This window comes from Salvelinus alpinus, chromosome 28 (assembly GCF_045679555.1).
Source record: "Salvelinus alpinus chromosome 28, SLU_Salpinus.1, whole genome shotgun sequence".
In the NCBI taxonomy this organism is placed as follows: Eukaryota; Metazoa; Chordata; class Actinopteri; order Salmoniformes; family Salmonidae; genus Salvelinus; species Salvelinus alpinus.
The window spans coordinates 42,419,966-42,439,700 of NC_092113.1; the positions used below are offsets into that span (position 1 = coordinate 42,419,966).

The following is a 19,735-nucleotide window of genomic DNA, read 5'->3' on the forward strand; positions in this document are numbered from 1 at the left end:
GAATGGAATTATCCCAGACCAACACCCTGACCTGTATGGAATTATCCCAGACCAACACCCTGACCTGAATGGAATTATCCCAGACCAACACCCTGACCTGTATGGAATTATCCCAGACCAGCACCCTGACCTGTATGGAATTATCCCAGACCAACAACATGACCTGAATGGAATTATCCCAGACCAACACCCTGACCTGTATGGAATTATCCCAGACCAACAACCTGACCTGTATGGAATTATCCCAGACCAGCACCCTGACCTGTATGGAATTATCCCAGACCAACAACCTGACCTGTATGGAATTATCCCAGACCAACAACCTGACCTGTATGGAATTATCCCAGACCAACACCCTGACCTGAATGGAATTATCCCAGACCAACACCCTGACCTGAATGGAATTATCCCAGACCAACACCCTGACCTGTATGGAATTATCCCAGACCAACACCCTGACCTGAATGGAATTATCCCAGACCAACACCCTGACCTGAATGGAATTATCCCAGACCAACACCCTGACCTGTATGGAATTATCCCAGACCAACACCCTGACCTGAATGGAATTATCCCAGACCAACACCCTGACCTGTATGGAATTATCCCAGACCAGCACCCTGACCTGTATGGAATTATCCCAGACCAACAACCTGACCTGAATGGAATTATCCCAGACCAACACCCTGACCTGTATGGAATTATCCCAGACCAACACCCTGACCTGTATGGAATTATCCCAGACCAGCACCCTGACCTGTATGGGATTATCCCAGACCAACAACCTGACCTGTATGGAATTATCCCAGACCAACACCCTGACCTGTATGGAATTATCCCAGACCAGCACCCTGACCTGTATGGAATTATCCCAGACCAACAACCTGACCTGAATGGAATTATCCCAGACCAACACCCTGACCTGAATGGAATGGAATTATCCCAGACCAACAACATGACCTGAATGGAATTATCCCAGACCAACACCCTGACCTGTATGGAATTATCCCAGACCAACACCCTGACCTGTATGGAATTATCCCAGACCAACACCCTGACCTGTATGGAATTATCCCAGACCAACACCCTGACCTGTATGGAATTATCCCAGACCAACACCCTGACCTGTATGGAATTATCCCAGACCAACAACATGACCTGAATGGAATTATCCCAGACCAACACCCTGACCTGTATGGAATTATCCCAGACCAACACCCTGACCTGTATGGAATTATCCCAGACCAGCACCCTGACCTGTATGGAATTATCCCAGACCAACAACATGACCTGAATGGAATTATCCCAGAACAACACCATGACCTGTATGGAATTATCCCAGACCAACACCCTGACCTGTATGGAATTATCCCAGACCAACACCCTGACCTGTATGGAATTATCCCAGACCAACACCCTGACCTGAATGGAATTATCCCAGACCAACACCCTGACCTGTATGGAATTATCCCAGACCAACACCCTGACCTGTATGGAATTATCCCAGACCAACACCCTGACCTGTATGGAATTATCCCAGACCAACACCCTGACCTGTATGGAATTATCCCAGACCAACACCCTGACCTGTATGGAATTATCCCAGACCAACACCCTGACCTGAATGGAATTATCCCAGACCAACACCCTGACCTGTATGGAATTATCCCAGACCAACACCCTGACCTGTATGGAATTATCCCAGACCAACACCCTGACCTGTATGGAATTATCCCAGACCAACACCCTGACCTGAATGGAATTATCCCAGACCAACACCCTGACCTGTATGGAATTATCCCAGACCAACACCCTGACCTGAATGGAATTATCCCAGACCAACACCCTGACCTGAATGGAATTATCCCAGACCAACACCCTGACCTGTATGGAATTATCCCAGACCAACACCCTGACCTGAATGGAATTATCCCAGACCAACACCCTGACCTGTATGGAATTATCCCAGACCAACATCCTGACCTGAATGGAATTATCCCAGACCAACACCCTGACCTGAATGGAATGGAATTATCCCAGACCAGCACCCTGACCTGTATGGAATGGAATTATCCCAGACCAACATCCTGACCTGAATGGAATTATCCCAGACCAACACCCTGACCTGAATGGAATGGAATTATCCCAGACCAACAACCTGACCTGTATGGAATGGAATTATCCCAGACCAGCACCCTGACCTGTATGGAATTATCCCAGACCAACAACCTGACCTGTATGGAATTATCCCAGACCAACACCCTGACCTGTATGGAATTATCCCAGACCAACACCCTGACCTGTATGGAATGGAATCATCCCAGACCAACACCCTGACCTGTATGGAATGGAATTATCCCAGACCAACACCCTGACCTGTATGGAATGGAATTATCCCAGACCAACAACCTGACCTGTATGGAATGGAATTATCCCAGACCAACAACCTGACCTGTATGGAATGGAATTATCCCAGACTAGCACCCTGACCTGTATGGAATGGAATTATCCCAGACCAGCACCCTGACCTGTATGGAATGGAATTATCCCAGACCAACACCCTGACCTGAATGGAATTATCCCAGACCAACACCCTGACCTGAATGGAATGGAATTATCCCAGACCAGCACCCTGACCTGTATGGAATGGAATTATCCCAGACCAACACCCTGACCTGAATGGAATTATCCCAGACCAACACCCTGACCTGTATGGAATTATCCCAGACCAACAACCTGACCTGTATGGAATTATCCCAGACCAACACCCTGACCTGTATGGAATTATCCCAGACCAACAACCTGACCTGAATGGAATTATCCCAGACCAACACCCTGACCTGAATGGAATGGAATTATCCCAGACCAACAACATGACCTGAATGGAATTATCCCAGACCAACACCCTGACCTGAATGGAATTATCCCAGACCAACACCCTGACCTGAATGGAATTATCCCAGACCAACACCCTGACCTGTATGGAATTATCCCAGACCAACACCCTGACCTGTATGGAATTATCCCAGACCAACACCCTGACCTGTATGGAATTATCCCAGACCAACACCCTGACCTGTATGGAATTATCCCAGACCAACACCCTGACCTGTATGGAATTATCCCAGACCAACACCCTGACCTGTATGGAATTATCCCAGACCAGCACCCTGACCTGTATGGAATTATCCCAGACCAACAACCTGACCTGTATGGAATTATCCCAGACCAACACCCTGACCTGTATGGAATTATCCCAGACCAACAACCTGACCTGTATGGAATTATCCCAGACCAACAACCTGACCTGTATGGAATTATCCCAGACCAACACCCTGACCTGAATGGAATTATCCCAGACCAACACCCTGACCTGTATGGAATTATCCCAGACCAACACCCTGACCTGAATGGAATTATCCCAGACCAACACCCTGACCTGTATGGAATTATCCCAGACCAACACCCTGACCTGAATGGAATGGAATTATCCCAGACCAGCACCCTGACCTGTATGGAATGGAATTATCCCAGACCAACACCCTGACCTGAATGGAATTATCCCAGACCAACACCCTGACCTGAATGGAATGGAATTATCCCAGACCAACAACCTGACCTGTATGGAATGGAATTATCCCAGACCAACAACCTGACCTGAATGGAATGGAATTATCCCAGACCAACACCATGACCTGTATGGAATTATCCCAGACCAACACCCTGACCTGTATGGAATTATCCCAGACCAGCACTCTGACCTGTATGGAATTATCCCAGACCAACACCCTGACCTGAATGGAATGGAATTATCCCAGACCAACAACATGACCTGAATGGAATTATCCCAGACCAACACCCTGACCTGTATGGAATTATCCCAGACCAACACCCTGACCTGAATGGAATTATCCCAGACCAACACCCTGACCTGTATGGAATTATCCCAGACCAACACCCTGACCTGTATGGAATTATCCCAGACCAACACCCTGACCTGTATGGAATTATCCCAGACCAACACCCTGACCTGAATGGAATTATCCCAGACCAACACCCTGACCTGTATGGAATTATCCCAGACCAACAACCTGACCTGTATGGAATTATCCCAGACCAACACCCTGACCTGAATGGAATTATCCCAGACCAACACCCTGACCTGAATGGAATTATCCCAGACCAACACCCTGACCTGAATGGAATTATCCCAGACCAACACCCTGACCTGTATGGAATTATCCCAGACCAACACCCTGACCTGTATGGAATTATCCCAGACCAGCACCCTGACCTGTATGGAATTATCCCAGACCAACACCCTGACCTGTATGGAATTATCCCAGACCAACACCCTGACCTGTATGGAATTATCCCAGACCAACACCCTGACCTGTATGGAATTATCCCAGACCAACACCCTGACCTGTATGGAATTATCCCAGACCAGCACCCTGACCTGTATGGAATTATCCCAGACCAACAACCTGACCTGAATGGAATTATCCCAGACCAACAACCTGACCTGTATGGAATTATCCCAGACCAGCACCCTGACCTGTATGGAATTATCCCAGACCAACAACCTGACCTGAATGGAATTATCCCAGACCAACACCCTGACCTGTATGGAATTATCCCAGACCAGCACCCTGACCTGTATGGAATTATCTCAGACCAACAACCTGACCTGTATGGAATTATCCCAGACCAACACCCTGACCTGAATGGAATTATCCCAGACCAACACCCTGACCTGAATGGAATTATCCCAGACCAACACCCTGACCTGTATGGAATTATCCCAGACCAACACCCTGACCTGAATGGAATTATCCCAGACCAACACCCTGACCTGAATGGAATTATCCCAGACCAACACCCTGACCTGTATGGAATTATCCCAGACCAACACCCTGACCTGAATGGAATTATCCCAGACCAACACCCTGACCTGAATGGAATTATCCCAGACCAACACCCTGACCTGTATGGAATTATCCCAGACCAACAACCTGACCTGTATGGAATTTTCCCAGACCAGCACCCTGACCTGTATGGAATTATCCCAGACCAACTACCTGACCTGTATGGAATTATCCCAGACCAACAACCTGACCTGTATGGAATTATCCCAGACCAGCACCCTGACCTGTATGGAATTATCCCAGACCAACACCCTGACCTGTATGGAAATATCCCAGACCAACACCCTGACCTGTATGGAATTATCCCAGACCAACACCCTGACCTGTATGGAATTATCCCAGACCAACACCCTGACCTGTATGGAATTATCCCAGACCAACAACCTGACCTGTATGGAATTATCCCAGACCAACACCCTGACCTGTATGGAATTATCCCAGACCAACACCCTGACCTGTATGGAATTATCCCAGACCAACACCCTGACCTGAATGGAATTATCCCAGACCAACACCCTGACCTGTATGGAATTATCCCAGACCAACAACCTGACCTGTATGGAATTATCCCAGACCAACACCCTGACCTGAATGGAATTATCCCAGACCAACACCCTGACCTGTATGGAATTATCCCAGACCAACACCCTGACCTGTATGGAATTATCCCAGACCAACACCCTGTCCTGTATGGAATTATCCCAGACCAACACCCTGACCTGTATGGAATTATCCCAGACCAACACCCTGACCTGTATGGAATTATCCCAGACCAACACCCTGACCTGTATGGAATTATCCCAGACCAACACCCTGACCTGTATGGAATTATCCCAGACCAACAACCTGACCTGTATGGAATTATCCCAGACCAGCACCCTGACCTGTATGGAATTATCCCAGACCAGCACCCTGACCTGTATGGAATTATCCCAGACCAACACCCTGACCTGAATGGAATTATCCCAGACCAACACCCTGACCTGAATGGAATTATCCCAGACCAACAACCTGACCTGTATGGAATTATCCCAGACCAACACCCTGACCTGAATGGAATTATCCCAGACCAACACCCTGACCTGAATGGAATTATCCCAGACCAACACCCTGACATGTATGGAATTATCCCAGACCAACACCCTGACCTGAATGGAATTATCCCAGACCAACACCCTGACCTGAATGGAATTATCCCAGACCAACACCCTGACCTGTATGGAATTATCCCAGACCAACACCCTGACCTGTATGGAATTATCCCAGACCAACACCCTGACCTGTATGGAATTATCCCAGACCAGCACCCTGACCTGTATGGAATTATCCCAGACCAACAACCTGACCTGAATGGAATTATCCCAGACCAACACCCTGACCTGAATGGAATGGAATTATCCCAGACCAACAACATGACCTGAATGGAATTATCCCAGACCAACACCCTGACCTGTATGGAATTATCCCAGACCAACACCCTGACCTGTATGGAATTATCCCAGACCAACACCCTGACCTGTATGGAATTATCCCAGACCAACAACCTGACCTGTATGGAATTATCCCAGACCAACACCCTGACCTGTATGGAATTATCCCAGACCAACACCCTGTCCTGTATGGAATGGAATTATCCCAGACCAACACCCTGACCTGTATGGAATTATCCCAGACCAACAACCTGACCTGTATGGAATTATCCCAGACCAACACCCTGACCTGTATGGAATTATCCCAGACCAACAACCTGACCTGAATGGAATTATCCCAGACCAACACCCTGACCTGAATGGAATTATCCCAGACCAACACCCTGACCTGTATGGAATTATCCCAGACCAACACCCTGACCTGTATGGAATTATCCCAGACCAACAACCTGACCTGTATGGAATTATCCCAGACCAACACCCTGACCTGAATGGAATTATCCCAGACCAACACCCTGACCTGTATGGAATTATCCCAGACCAACACCCTGACCTGTATGGAATTATCCCAGACCAACAACATGACCTGTATGGAATTATCCCAGACCACCAACATGACCTGTATGGAATTATGCCAGACCAACACCCTAAACTGTATGGAATTATCCCAGACCAACACCCTGACCTGTATGGAATTATCCCAGACCAACACCCTAAACTGTATGGAATTATCCCAGACCAACAACATGACCTGTATGGAATTATGCCAGACCAACACCCTAAACTGTATGGAATTATCCCAGACCAACACCCTGACCTGTATGGAATTATCCCAGACCAACACCCTGACCTGAATGGAATGGAATTATCCCAGACAAACACCCTGACCTGAATGGAATTATTCCAGACCAACACCCTGACCTGAATGGAATTATCCCAGACCAACACCCTGACCTGTATGGAATTATCCCAGACCAACACCCTGACCTGAATGGAATGGAATTATCCCAGACCAACACCCTGACCTGTATGGAATTATCCCAGACCAACACCCTGACCTGAATGGAATGGAATTATCCCAGACCAACACCCTGACCTGAATGGAATGGAATTATCCCAGACCAACACCCTGACCTGTATGGAATTATCCCAGACCAACACCCTGACCTGAATGGAATGGAATTATCCCAGACCAACACCCTGACCTGTATGGAATTATCCCAGACCAACACCCTGACCTGAATGGAATGGAATTATCCCAGACCAACACCCTGACCTGAATGGAATGGAATTATCCCAGACCAACACCCTGACCTGTATGGAATTATCCCAGACCAACACCCTGACCTGAATGGAATTATCCCAGACCAACACCCTGACCTGAATGGAATTATCCCAGACCAACACCCTGACCTGAATGGAATTATCCCAGACCAACACCCTGACCTGTATGGAATTATCCCAGACCAACACCCTGACCTGTATGGAATGGAATTATCCCAGACCAACACCCTGACCTGTATGGAATGGAATTATCCCAGACCAACACCCTGACCTGAATGGAATGGAATTATCCCAGACCAACACCCTGACCTGTATGGAATTATCCCAGACCAACACCCTGACCTGAATGGAATTATCCCAGACCAACACCCTGACCTGAATGGAATTATCCCAGACCAACACCCTGACCTGAATGGAATTATCCCAGACCAACACCCTGACCTGTATGGAATTATCCCAGACCAGCACCCTGACCTGTATGGAATTATCCCAGACCAACACCCTGACCTGAATGGAATGGAATTATCCCAGACCAACACCCTGACCTGTATGGAATTATCCCAGACCAACACCCTGACCTGAATGGAATTATCCCAGACCAACACCCTGACCTGAATGGAATTATCCCAGACCAACACCCTGACCTGAATGGAATTATCCCAGACCAACACCCTGACCTGAATGGAATTATCCCAGACCAACACCCTGACCTGAATGGAATTATCCCAGACCAACACCCTGACCTGTATGGAATTATCCCAGACCAGCACCCTGACCTGTATGGAATTATCCCAGACCAACACCCTGACCTGTATGGAATTATCCCAGACCAACAACCTGACCTGTATGGAATTATCCCAGACCAGCACCCTGACCTGTATGGAATTATCCCAGACCAGCACCCTGACCTGTATGGAATTATCCCAGACCAGCACCCTGACCTGTATGGAATTATCCCAGACCAACAACCTGACCTGTATGGAATTATCCCAGACCAACACCCTGACCTGTATGGAATTATCCCAGACCAACACCCTGACCTGAATGGAATTATCCCAGACCAACACCCTGACCTGAATGGAATGGAATTATCCCAGACCAACACCCTGACCTGTATGGAATTATCCCAGACCAACACCCTGACCTGAATGGAATTATCCCAGACCAACAACCTGACCTGAATGGAATGGAATTATCCCAGACCAACACCCTGACCTGAATGGAATGGAATTATCCCAGACCAACACCCTGACCTGAATGGAATTATCCCAGACCAACACCCTGACCTGAATGGAATGGAATTATCCCAGACCAACACCCTGACCTGTATGGAATGGAATTATCCCAGACCAACACCCTGACCTGTATGGAATGGAATTATCCCAGACCAACACCCTGACCTGAATGGAATGGAATTATCCCAGACCAACACCCTGACCTGAATGGAATTATCCCAGACAAACACCCTGACCTGAATGGAATGGAATTATCCCAGACCAACACCCTGACCTGAATGGAATGGAATTATCCCAGACCAACACCCTGACCTGAATGGAATTATCCCAGACCAACACCCTGACCTGAATGGAATTATCCCAGACCAACACCCTGACCTGAATGGAATTATCCCAGACCAACACCCTGACCTGAATGGAATGGAATTATCCCAGACCAACACACTGACCTGAATGGAATTATCCCAGACCAACACCCTGACATGTATGGAATTATCCCAGACCAACACCCTGACCTGAATGGAATGGAATTATCCCAGACCAACACCCTGACCTGTATGGAATTATCCCAGACCAACACCCTGACCTGAATGGAATTATCCCAGACCAACACCCTGACCTGTATGGAATGGAATTATCCCAGACCAACACCCTGACCTGTATGGAATTATCCCAGACCAACACCCTGACCTGTATGGAATGGAATTATCCCAGACCAACACCCTGACCTGTATGGAATTATCCCAGACCAACACCCTGACCTGAATGGAATGGAATTATCCCAGACCAACACCCTGAACTGAATGGAATGGAATTATCCCAGACCAACACCCTGACCTGAATGGAATTATCCCAGACCAACAACCTGACCTGTATGGAATGGAATTATCCCAGACCAACAACCTGACCTGAATGGAATGGAATTATCCAGGATATCAGTTATAGGCTGGTGAAGGAGGGCCAGGACACCAGTTATAGGCTGGTAAAGTAGGGCCAGGATATCAGTTATAGGCTGGTGAAGTAGGGCCAGGACATCAGTTATAGGCTGGTGAAGGAGGGCCAGGACACCAGTTATAGGCTGGTGAAGGAGGGCCAGGACACCAGTTATAGGCTGGTGAAGGAGGGCCAGGACACCAGTTATAGGCTGGTGAAGGAGGGCCCAGAGTGTTTCCTGGTCAGATCACATGGTCAGGGAAAAGTCCTTGACCCACTATTGACCGCTGACCTGGAGGGACTTGACAAAGGTCCAGAGCAGCGTCCGAATTCCCTCCCCCTTGCTCAGCAGTTTGACCAATCGCATCACTCGGAACAGACGGAAGAACGTGATGGACACTCTGGAACTGTCATCAGAGCTCTGCGAAAGAGAGAGAGAGAGAGACAGAAACAGAGAGAGAGAGAGACAAAGACAGAGACAGAGAGACAGAGAGAGAGAGAGAGAGAGAGAGAGAGAGAGAGAGAGAGAGAGAGAGAGAGAAAGAGAGAGAGAGAGAGAGAGAGAGAGAGAGAGAGAGAGAGAGAGAGAGAGAGAGAGAGATTCAGAGAAAAGAGACACACATTAACATGATAGAGAGGTAAGATACAGTAATTACATAGATGACAGATACAATGGTTAAAGCTGCAATCCTTAATTTAAACAATGAGGATTATTCCGCTAAAAAGCTAAAGGACGAGGCTGGAAAAATGTAACCACTCTCAAATTCATAGACTTACATAACTATGGGTGCAAGGACTGACCATCCATGATATCAAATTTATAGTTTTAACCATGTTTTGAGGCTAAGCTCATGAGTTATATTCTTCAATTATGTATACACGTATATAATACATTTTTAAGTACAAAAATGGCTGTCGCAACTAAGGATTGTAGCTTTAATGTTGGCTGTTTTCACACCAAAACCTTCAACCCAGGTGTGTTGTGAATATAATTATGCTTGAAGGAAATATCTTGGAGACAAATGTGTTGACAAGCTCAAATCAAATTGTATTTGTCACATGCGTCCAAATACAACAGGTGTAGACCTTACTGTAAAATGCTTACTTACAAGCCCTTAACCAAAAATGCAGTTTTAAGAAAATAGAGTTAAGAAAATATTTACTAAAGTAAAAAATTATAATAATGAGGCTATATATACGGGGGGTTGGTACCGAGTCAATGTGCGGGAGGGTACAGGTTAGTCGAGGTAATTTGTACATGTAGGTAGGGGTAAAGTGACTATGCATAGATAATAAAGGCCTACCACTGTTGTGTCATCAGCTAATTTAATGATGGTGTTGGAGTTGTGCCTGGCCGTGCAGTCATGAGTGAACAGGGAGTACAGGAGGGGACTGACCACGCACCCCTGAGGGGCCCCTGTGTTGAGTATCGCCACACTGATCAACACAGGGATGTGTTGTTACCTACCCTTACCACCTGGGGGCGGCCTGTAAGGAAGTCCAGGGTCCAGTTGCAGAGGGAGGTGTTTAGTCCCAGGGTCCTTAGCTTATTGATGAGCTTTGAGGGCACTATGGTGTTGAACGCTGAGCTGTAGTCAATGAATAGCATTCTCACATAGGTGTTCCTTTTGTCCAGGTGTGAAAGGGCAGTGTGGAGTGCAATAGAGATTGCATCATCTGTGGATCTGCTGGGGCAGTATGCAAATTGGAGTGGGTCTAGGCTTTCTGGGATGATGGTGTTGATGTGAGCCATGACCAGCCTTTCAAAGCACTTCATGGCTACAGATGTGAGTGCTACGGGTCGGTAGTCATTCAGGCAGGTTACCTTAGTGTTCTTGGGCACAGGCACTATGGTGGTCTGCTTAAAACATGTTGGTATTACAGACTCGGACAGGGAGAGTTTGAAAATGTCAGTGAAGACACTTGCCAGTTGGTCAGCGCATGCTCGCAGTACACATTCCTGTAATCCGTCTGGCCCTGCGGCCCAGTGAATGTTGACCTGTCTAAAGGTCTTGCTCACATCGGCTGCGGAGAGCATGATCACACAGTCTTCTGGAACAGCTGGTGCTCTCATGCATGTTTCAGTGTTATTTGCCTCGAAGCGAGCATAGAAGTAGTTTAGCTCGTCTGGTAGTCTCGTGTCACTGGGCAGCTCTCGGCTGTGCTTCCATTTGTAGTCTGTAATGGTTTGCAAGCCCTGCCAAATCCGACGAGCGTCAGAGCCGGTGTAGTATGATTCTATCTTATTCCTGTATTGACGCTTTGCCTGTTTGAAGGTTCGTCAGAGGGCATAGCGGGATTTCTTATAAGCTTCCGGGTTAGAGTCCCGCTCCTTGAAAGCGGCAGCTCTAGCCTGGTTTGTGCTGTGGTGGAGATCTTTGTGGGCTATACTCGGCCTTGTCTCAGGATTGTAAGTTGGTGGTTGAGTATATCCCTCTAGTGGTGCGGGGGCTGTGCTTTGGCAAAGTGGGTGGGGTTATATCCTTCCTGTTTGGCCCTGTCCGGGGGTATCATCGGATGGGGCCACAGTGTCTCCTGACCCCTCCTGTCTCAGCCTCCAGTATTTATGCTGCAGTAGTTTATGTGTCGGGGGGCTAGGGTCAGTTGGTTATATCTGGAGTACTTCTCCTGTCTTATCCAGTGTCCTGTGTGAATTTAAGTATGCTCTCTCTAATTCTCTCCTTCTCTCTTTCTTTCTCTCTCTCGGAGAACCTGAGCCCTAGGACCATACGTCAGGACTACCGGGCATGATGACTCCTTGCTGTCCCCAGTCCACCTGGCCTTGCTGCTGTTCCAGTTTCAACTGTTCTGCCTGCGGTTATGGAACCCCTACCTGTCCCAGACCTGCTGCTTTCAACTCTTAATGATCGGCTATGAAAAGCCAACTGACATTTATTCCTGATTATTATTTGACCATGCTTGTCATTTATGAACATTTTGAAAATCTTGGCTCTCTCTAATTCTCTCCTTCTCTCTTTCTTTCTCTCTCTCGGAGGACCTGAGCCCTAGGACCATACGTCAGGACTACCGGGCATGATGACTCCTTGCTGTCCCCAGTCCACCTGGCCTTGCTGCTATTCCAGTTTCAACTGTTCTGCCTGCGGTTATGGAACCCCTACCTGTCCCAGACCTGCTGTTTTCAACTCTTAATGATCGGCTATGAAAAGCCAACTGACATTTATTCCTGATTATTATTTGACCATGCTTGTCACTTATGAACATTTTGAACATCTTGGCCATGTTCTGTTATAATCTCCACCCGGCACAGCCAGAAGAGAACTGGCCACCCCTCATAGCCTGGTTCCTCTCTAGGTTTCTTCCTAGGTTTTGGCCTTTCTAGGGAGTTTTTCCTAGCCACCGTGCTTCTACACCTGCATTGCTTGCTGTTTGTGGTTTTAGGCTGGGTTTCTGTACAACACTTCGAGATATTAGCTGATGTACGAAGGGCTATATAAAATAAACTTGATGATGATGATGAGCTCAGTGAAACCACAACATGGTTTCTGGTTTAGAAATATAAAGCCAATGACTGATGTGGTGTACTCCTCAATGCCATTGGAGGAATCCCTGAACATATTCCAGTCTGTGCTAGCATGGTGCATGGTAATATAGGTTGTCATTATGGTTCATTGTTTAGTTAGCTAGCAAGCTAGCTACATGTCTAAACAAAAGACTCCACTATGCGAGTAAAAGTTTACAGTGCCTTGCAAAAGTATTCACCCCCTTGGCATTTTTCCTATTTGTTGCATTACAACCTGTAATTTAAATAGATTGTTATTTGGATTTCATGTAATGGACAAACACAAAATAGTCCAAATTGGTGAAGTGACATGAAAAAAATATTAAAAATAAAAAACGGAAAAGTGGTGTGTGCATATGTATTCATCCCCTTTGCTATGAAGCCCCTAAATAAGATCTGGTGCAACCATTTACCTTCAGAAGCCACATTATTAGTTAAATAAAGTCCACCTGTGTGTCACATGATCCGTCACATGATCTCAGTATATATACACCTGTTCTGAAAGGCCCCAGAGTCTGCAACACCACTAAGCAAGGGACACCACCAAGCAAGAGACACCATGAAGACCAAGGAGCTCTCCAAACAGGTGAGGGACAAAGTTGTGGAGAAGTACAGATCAGGGTTGGGTTATAAAAAAAATATCAGAAGCTTTAAACATACCACGGAGCACCATTAAATCCATTATTAAAAAATTGAAAGAATTTGGCATCACAACAAACTTGCCAAGAGAGGGCCGCCCACCAATACTCACAGACCAGGCAAGAATGGCAATCATCAGAGATGCAACATAGAGACTAACGATAATCCTGAAGGAGCTGCAAAACTTCACAGCGGAGATTGGAGTATCTGTCCATAGGACCACTTTTAACTGTACACTCCACAGAGCTGGGCTTTACGGAAGAGTGGCCAGAAAAAAGCAATTTCTTAAAGAAAAAAAATCCGCAAACACGTTTGGTGTTCGCCAAAAGGCATGTGGGAGACTCCCCAAACACATGAAAAGGTACTCTGGTCAGAGCTTTTTGTCCATCAAGGAAAACGCTGTCTGGCGCAAACCCAACACCTCTCATCACCCCGAGAACACCATCCTAGAGGGAAACATGTTTCAGTCTTCAATAGATTTGAGACTGGAATGGAGGTTCACCTTCCAGCAGGACAATGACCCTAAGCATACTGCTAAAGCAACACTTGAGTGGTTTAAAGGGAAACATTTAAATGCCTTGGAATGGCCTAGTCAAAGAACCAGACCTCAATCCAATAGAGAATCTGTGGTATGACTTAAAGATTGCTGTACACCAGCGGAACCCACCCAACTTGAAGGAGCTGGAGCAGTTTTGCCTTGAAGAATGGGCAAAAATCCCAGTGGCTAGATGTGCCAAGCTTATAGAGACATACCCCAACAGACTTGCAGATGTAATTTCTGCAAGAGGTGGCTCTACAAAGACTTTGGGGGGGGGGGGGGGGATGTTTGTTTCACAATAAAAAAACATTTTGTATCTTCAAAGTGGTAGGCATGTTGTGTAAATCAAATGATACAAACCCCCCCAAAAATAAATTTTAATTCCAGGTTGTAATGCAACAAAATAGGAAAAAATGCCAAGAGGGGTGAACAGTTTCGGGAAGGCACTGTACACCTTCTATATTCTGTGCATGTGACAAATAAACTTAGATGTTATTTGATATAGTGTGTGTTTACCAGAGACGGTATTGTGGTACTATTTTTACTGCAATTTAGTCTTGAAATCTTTGGCTGTTTACCTCTAGGTTGTTTCTTCCTAGGTTATAATCTCCACCCGGCACAACCAGAAGAGGACTGGCCACCCCTCAGAGCCTGGTTCCTCTCTAGGTTTCTCCCTAGGTTATAATCTCCACCCGGCACAACCAGAAGAGGACTGGCCACCCCTCAGAGCCTGGTTCCTCTTTAGGTTTCTCCCTAGGTTATAATCTCCACCCGGCACAACCAGAAGAGGACTGGCCACCCCTCAGAGCCTGGTTTCTCTCTAGGTTTCTCCCTAGGTTATAATCTCCACCCGGCACAACCAGAAGAGGACTGGCCACCCCTCAGAGCCTGGTTCCGCTCTAGGTTTCTCCCTAGGTTATAATCTCCACCCGGCACAACCAGAAGAGGTCTGGCCACCCCTCAGAGCCTGGTTCCGCTCTAGGTTTCTCCCTAGGTTATAATCTCCACCCGGCACAACCAGAAGAGGACTGGCCACCCCTCAGAGCCTGGTTCCTCGCTAGGTTTCTCCCTAGGTTATAATCTCCACCCGGCACAACCAGAAGAGGTCTGGCCACCCCTCAGAGCCTGGTTCCTCTCTAGGTTTCTCCCTAGGTTATAATCTCCACCCGGCACAACCAGAAGAGGACTGGCCACCCCTCAGAGCCTGGTTCCTCTCTAGGTTTCTCCCTAGGTTATAATCTCCACCCGGCACAACCAGAAGAGGACTGGCCACCCCTCAGAGCCTGGTTCCTCTCTAGGTTGGTGTATCGCTGCAGAATGCTGTGGTAGCCATGCTGGTTAAGTGTGCCTTGAATTCTAAATAAATCACTGTCACTAGCAAAGCACCATCACACCTCCTCCTCCATGCTTCACGGTGGGAACCACACATGCGGAGATCATCCGTTCACCCACTATGCATCCCACAAAGACACAGCGGTTGGAACCAAAAATCTCAAATTTGGACTCATCAGACCAAAGGACCGGTCTAATGTCCATTGCTCATGTTTCTTGGCCCAAACAAGTCTCTTCTTATTATTGGTGTCCTTTAGTAGTGGGTTCTTTGCACCAATTCAACCATGAAGGCCTGATTCACGCAGTCTCCTCTGAACAGTTAATGTTGAGATGTGTCTGTTACTTGAACACTGTGAAGCATTTATTTGGGCTGCAATCTGAGGTGCAGTTAACTCTAATGAACTTATCCTCTACAGCAGAGGTAACTCTGGGTCTTCCTTTCCTGTGGTGGTCCTCATGAGAGACAGTTTCATCATGGTTTTTGCAACTGCACTTGAAGAAACTTTCAAAGTTCTTGAATGTTTTTGGATTGACTGACTTAATGTCTTATAGTAATGATGGACTGTGATTTCTCTTTGCTTATTTGAGCTGTTCTCGCCATAATATGGACTTGGTCTTTTACCAAATAGGGCTATCTTCTGTATACCACCTCTACCACAACACGCCTGTATATAGCCTCGTTATTGTTATTTTATTGCGTAACTTTTTTTAACTTTAGTTCATTTAGTTAATATTTTTTATGCAAATATATTGTTATTTTAACAGAAAAATTCTGGGCTTGTAAGTAAGTATTTCACTGTAAAGTCTACACCTGTTGTATTTCACGCAATTCGATTTGATTTTATATTGTTATTTAATAGCCAGTGTGTCAGTGGACTTACGCTGAATTCTGTCACCACAATATCCACGACACTGCCCACCACGATCAGAGCATCAAACGAGTTCCAGGCATCTATGAAATAATGCTGCAGATAAAGATAGTTAGTTTTAATTTTATACAATAAATAAAAAAACGAGTAGGAGGAGGAGGAGGAGAGGAGGAGGACTAAGAACATAGTAGGAAAACCCTAACCCTAACCCTGAGTCGTAGAGCCAGCAGTTTGAGCAGGGTTAGGGGTTAGGTACTTACCCTGAGTCGTAGAGCCAGCAGTTTGAGCAGGGTTAGGGGTCAGGGGTTAGGTACTTACCCTGAGTCGTAGAGCCAGCAGTTTGAGCAGGGTTAGGGGTTAGGGGTTAGGTACTTACCCTGAGTCGTAGAGCCAGCAGTTTGAGCAGGGTTAGGGGTCAGGGGTTAGGTACTTACCCTGAGTCGTAGAGCCAGCAGTTTGAGCAGCATCTCCACAGTGAAGAGACCAGTGAAGACCATGTTGAGGATGTCCATCACATGACTGAACACCTTGGACTGCTCATAGTGCTGTATAATACACATAGAGAGACAGAAATAATCACACAGACAGACAGACAGGGAAGGCAGTCAGACAGAAATACACAGACAGAAATACAGACATACAGATTGGTAGAGATAGTCAGACAGACAGGTAGAGATAGTCAGACAGACAGGTAGAGACAGACAGACAGACAGACAGGTAGAGATAGTCAGACAGACAGGTAGAGATAGTCAGACAGACAGGTAGAGATAGTCAGACAGACAGGTAGAGACAGTCAGACAGACAGGTAGAGATAGTCAGACAGACAGAGTAGAGATAGTCAGACAGACAGAGTAGAGATAGTCAGACAGACAGAGTAGAGATAGTCAGACAGACAGAGTAGAGATAGTCAGACAGACAGGTAGAGCTAGTCAGACAGACAGGTAGAGCTAGTCAGACAGACAGGTAGAGATAGTCAGACAGACAGGTAGAGATAGTCAGACAGACAGGTAGAGATAGTCAGACAGACAGGTAGAGATAGTCAGACAGACAGGTAGAGATAGTCAGACAGACAGGTAGAGATAGTCAGACAGACAGGTAGATCAGACAGACAGGTAGAGATAGTCAGACAGACAGGTAGAGATAGTCAGACAGACAGGTAGAGATAGTCAGACAGACAGGTAGAGATAGTCAGACAGACAGGTAGAGACAGTCAGACAGACAGAGTAGAGATAGTCAGACAGACAGAGTAGAGATAGTCAGACAGACAGAGTAGAGATAGTCAGACAGACAGGTAGAGACAGTCAGACAGACAGAGTAGAGATAGTCAGACAGACAGGTAGAGACAGTCAGACAGACAGAGTAGAGATAGACAGACAGACAGAGTAGAGATAGTCAGACAGACAGACAGAGTAGAGATAGTCAGACAGACAGGTAGAGACAGTCAGACAGACAGAGTAGAGATAGTCAGACAGACAGGTAGAGACAGTCAGACAGACAGAGTAGAGATAGACAGACAGACAGAGTAGAGATAGTCAGACAGTCAGACAGGTAGACAGACAGTCAGACAGGTAGACAGACAGTACTCATATTTTGGGATACTTCACCGCTTTGAAAGGAAAGTATTTTATGCAGCACCCAAATTGACTCGGGTGCTGCACAAAATGACCCACTGTAGGTTGGACCGTGACCAAGACTGTGTGTGTGTGTGGGTGTGGGGGTGTGTGTGTGTGTGTTGTTTACCTGAACCGCCAAAGTGACAGTGTTGAGGAGAATTAGAACGAACATGACGTATTCAAACGCTGTAGACTGGATGAACGACCAGAACTTATACTGCACTGGGTTCTTTGGGATGTACAGCTTCAATGGCTGGGCCTTCAGAGCAAACTCTACACACTGTCTCTGTTAGGAGAGGAGGGAGGGAGGGAGGGAGGGAGGGAGAGAGGGAGGGAGAGAGAGGGCGGAGAGGGCGGGAGGGAGGGGGAGGGAGGGAGGGAGGGAGGGAGAGAGAGGGCGGGAGGGAGGGGGGGAGAGGGCGGGAGGGAGGGGGAGGGAGGGAGAGGGAGGGAGGGAGGGGGGGAGAGAGGGGGGAGAGAGGGAGCGGGAGGGAGGGAGCGGGAGGGAGGGAGGGGGGGGGATGGGGAGGGAGGGGGGGGGAGATGGGGAGGGAGGGAGGGGGGAGGGAGAGAAGGAGATGGGGAGGGAGGGGGGGAGGGGGGGAGGGAGGGAGGGAGAGAGAAGGAGATGGGGAGGGGGGGGGAGAGAAGGAGATGGGGAAGGAGGGAGGGGGGAGAGAAGGAGATGGGGAGGGAGGGAGGGGGGGAGAGAAGGAGATGGGGAGGGAGGGAGGGGGGAGAGAGAGATGGGGAGGGAGGGAGGGATGGGGAGAGAGAAGGAGATGGGGAGGGAGGGAGAGAGAGAAGGAGATGGGGAGGGAGGGAGGGAGGGAGAGAAGGAGATGGGGAGGGGGGAGAGAGAAGGAGATGGGGAGGGGGGGGAGAAGGAGATGGGGAGGGAGGGAGAGAGAGAAGGAGATGGGGAGGGAGGGAGGGAGGGAGGGAGAGAGAGAAGGAGATGGGGAGGGAGGGGGGAGGGGGGAGGGAGGGAGGGAGAGAGAAGGAGATGGGGAGGGGGGGGAGAGAAGGAGATGGGGAAGGAGGGAGGGGGGAGAGAAGGAGATGGGGAGGGAGGGAGGGGGGAGAGAAGGAGATGGGGAGGGAGGGAGGGGGGAGAGAGAGATGGGGAGGGAGGGAGGGATGGGGAGAGAGAAGGAGATGGGGAGGGAGGGAGAGAGAGAAGGAGATGGGGAGGGAGGGAGGGAGGGAGAGAGAGAAGGAGATGGGGAGGGGGGAGAGAGAAGGAGATGGGGAGGGGGGGGGAGAAGGAGATGGGGAGGGAGGGAGAGAGAGAAGGAGATGGGGAGGGAGGGAGGGAGGGAGAGAAGGAGATGGGGAGGGAGGGGGGAGGGAGGGAGGGAGGGATGGGGAGAGAGAAGGAGATGGGGAGGGAGGGAGGGAGGGAGAGAGAGAA

At 47.9% G+C, this 19,735-nt stretch overlaps 1 protein-coding gene across 1 annotated transcript in view; it reads right to left on the minus strand.

Annotated features, from left to right (window-relative positions):
• The window catches only part of LOC139557905 (voltage-dependent L-type calcium channel subunit alpha-1D-like), a 203,165-nt gene that overhangs the window by 41,081 nt on the left and 142,349 nt on the right, over nucleotides 1-19,735 (minus strand). Inside the window, exons 29-32 of the mRNA XM_071373234.1 lie at nucleotides 18,449-18,607; nucleotides 17,143-17,253; nucleotides 16,721-16,804; nucleotides 10,103-10,231 (exon numbers count right to left, since the gene is read on the minus strand). Coding sequence (XP_071229335.1) covers nucleotides 10,103-10,231; nucleotides 16,721-16,804; nucleotides 17,143-17,253; nucleotides 18,449-18,607 — 483 coding nt within the window. The remainder of the gene's footprint in view (nucleotides 1-10,102; nucleotides 10,232-16,720; nucleotides 16,805-17,142; nucleotides 17,254-18,448; nucleotides 18,608-19,735) is intronic.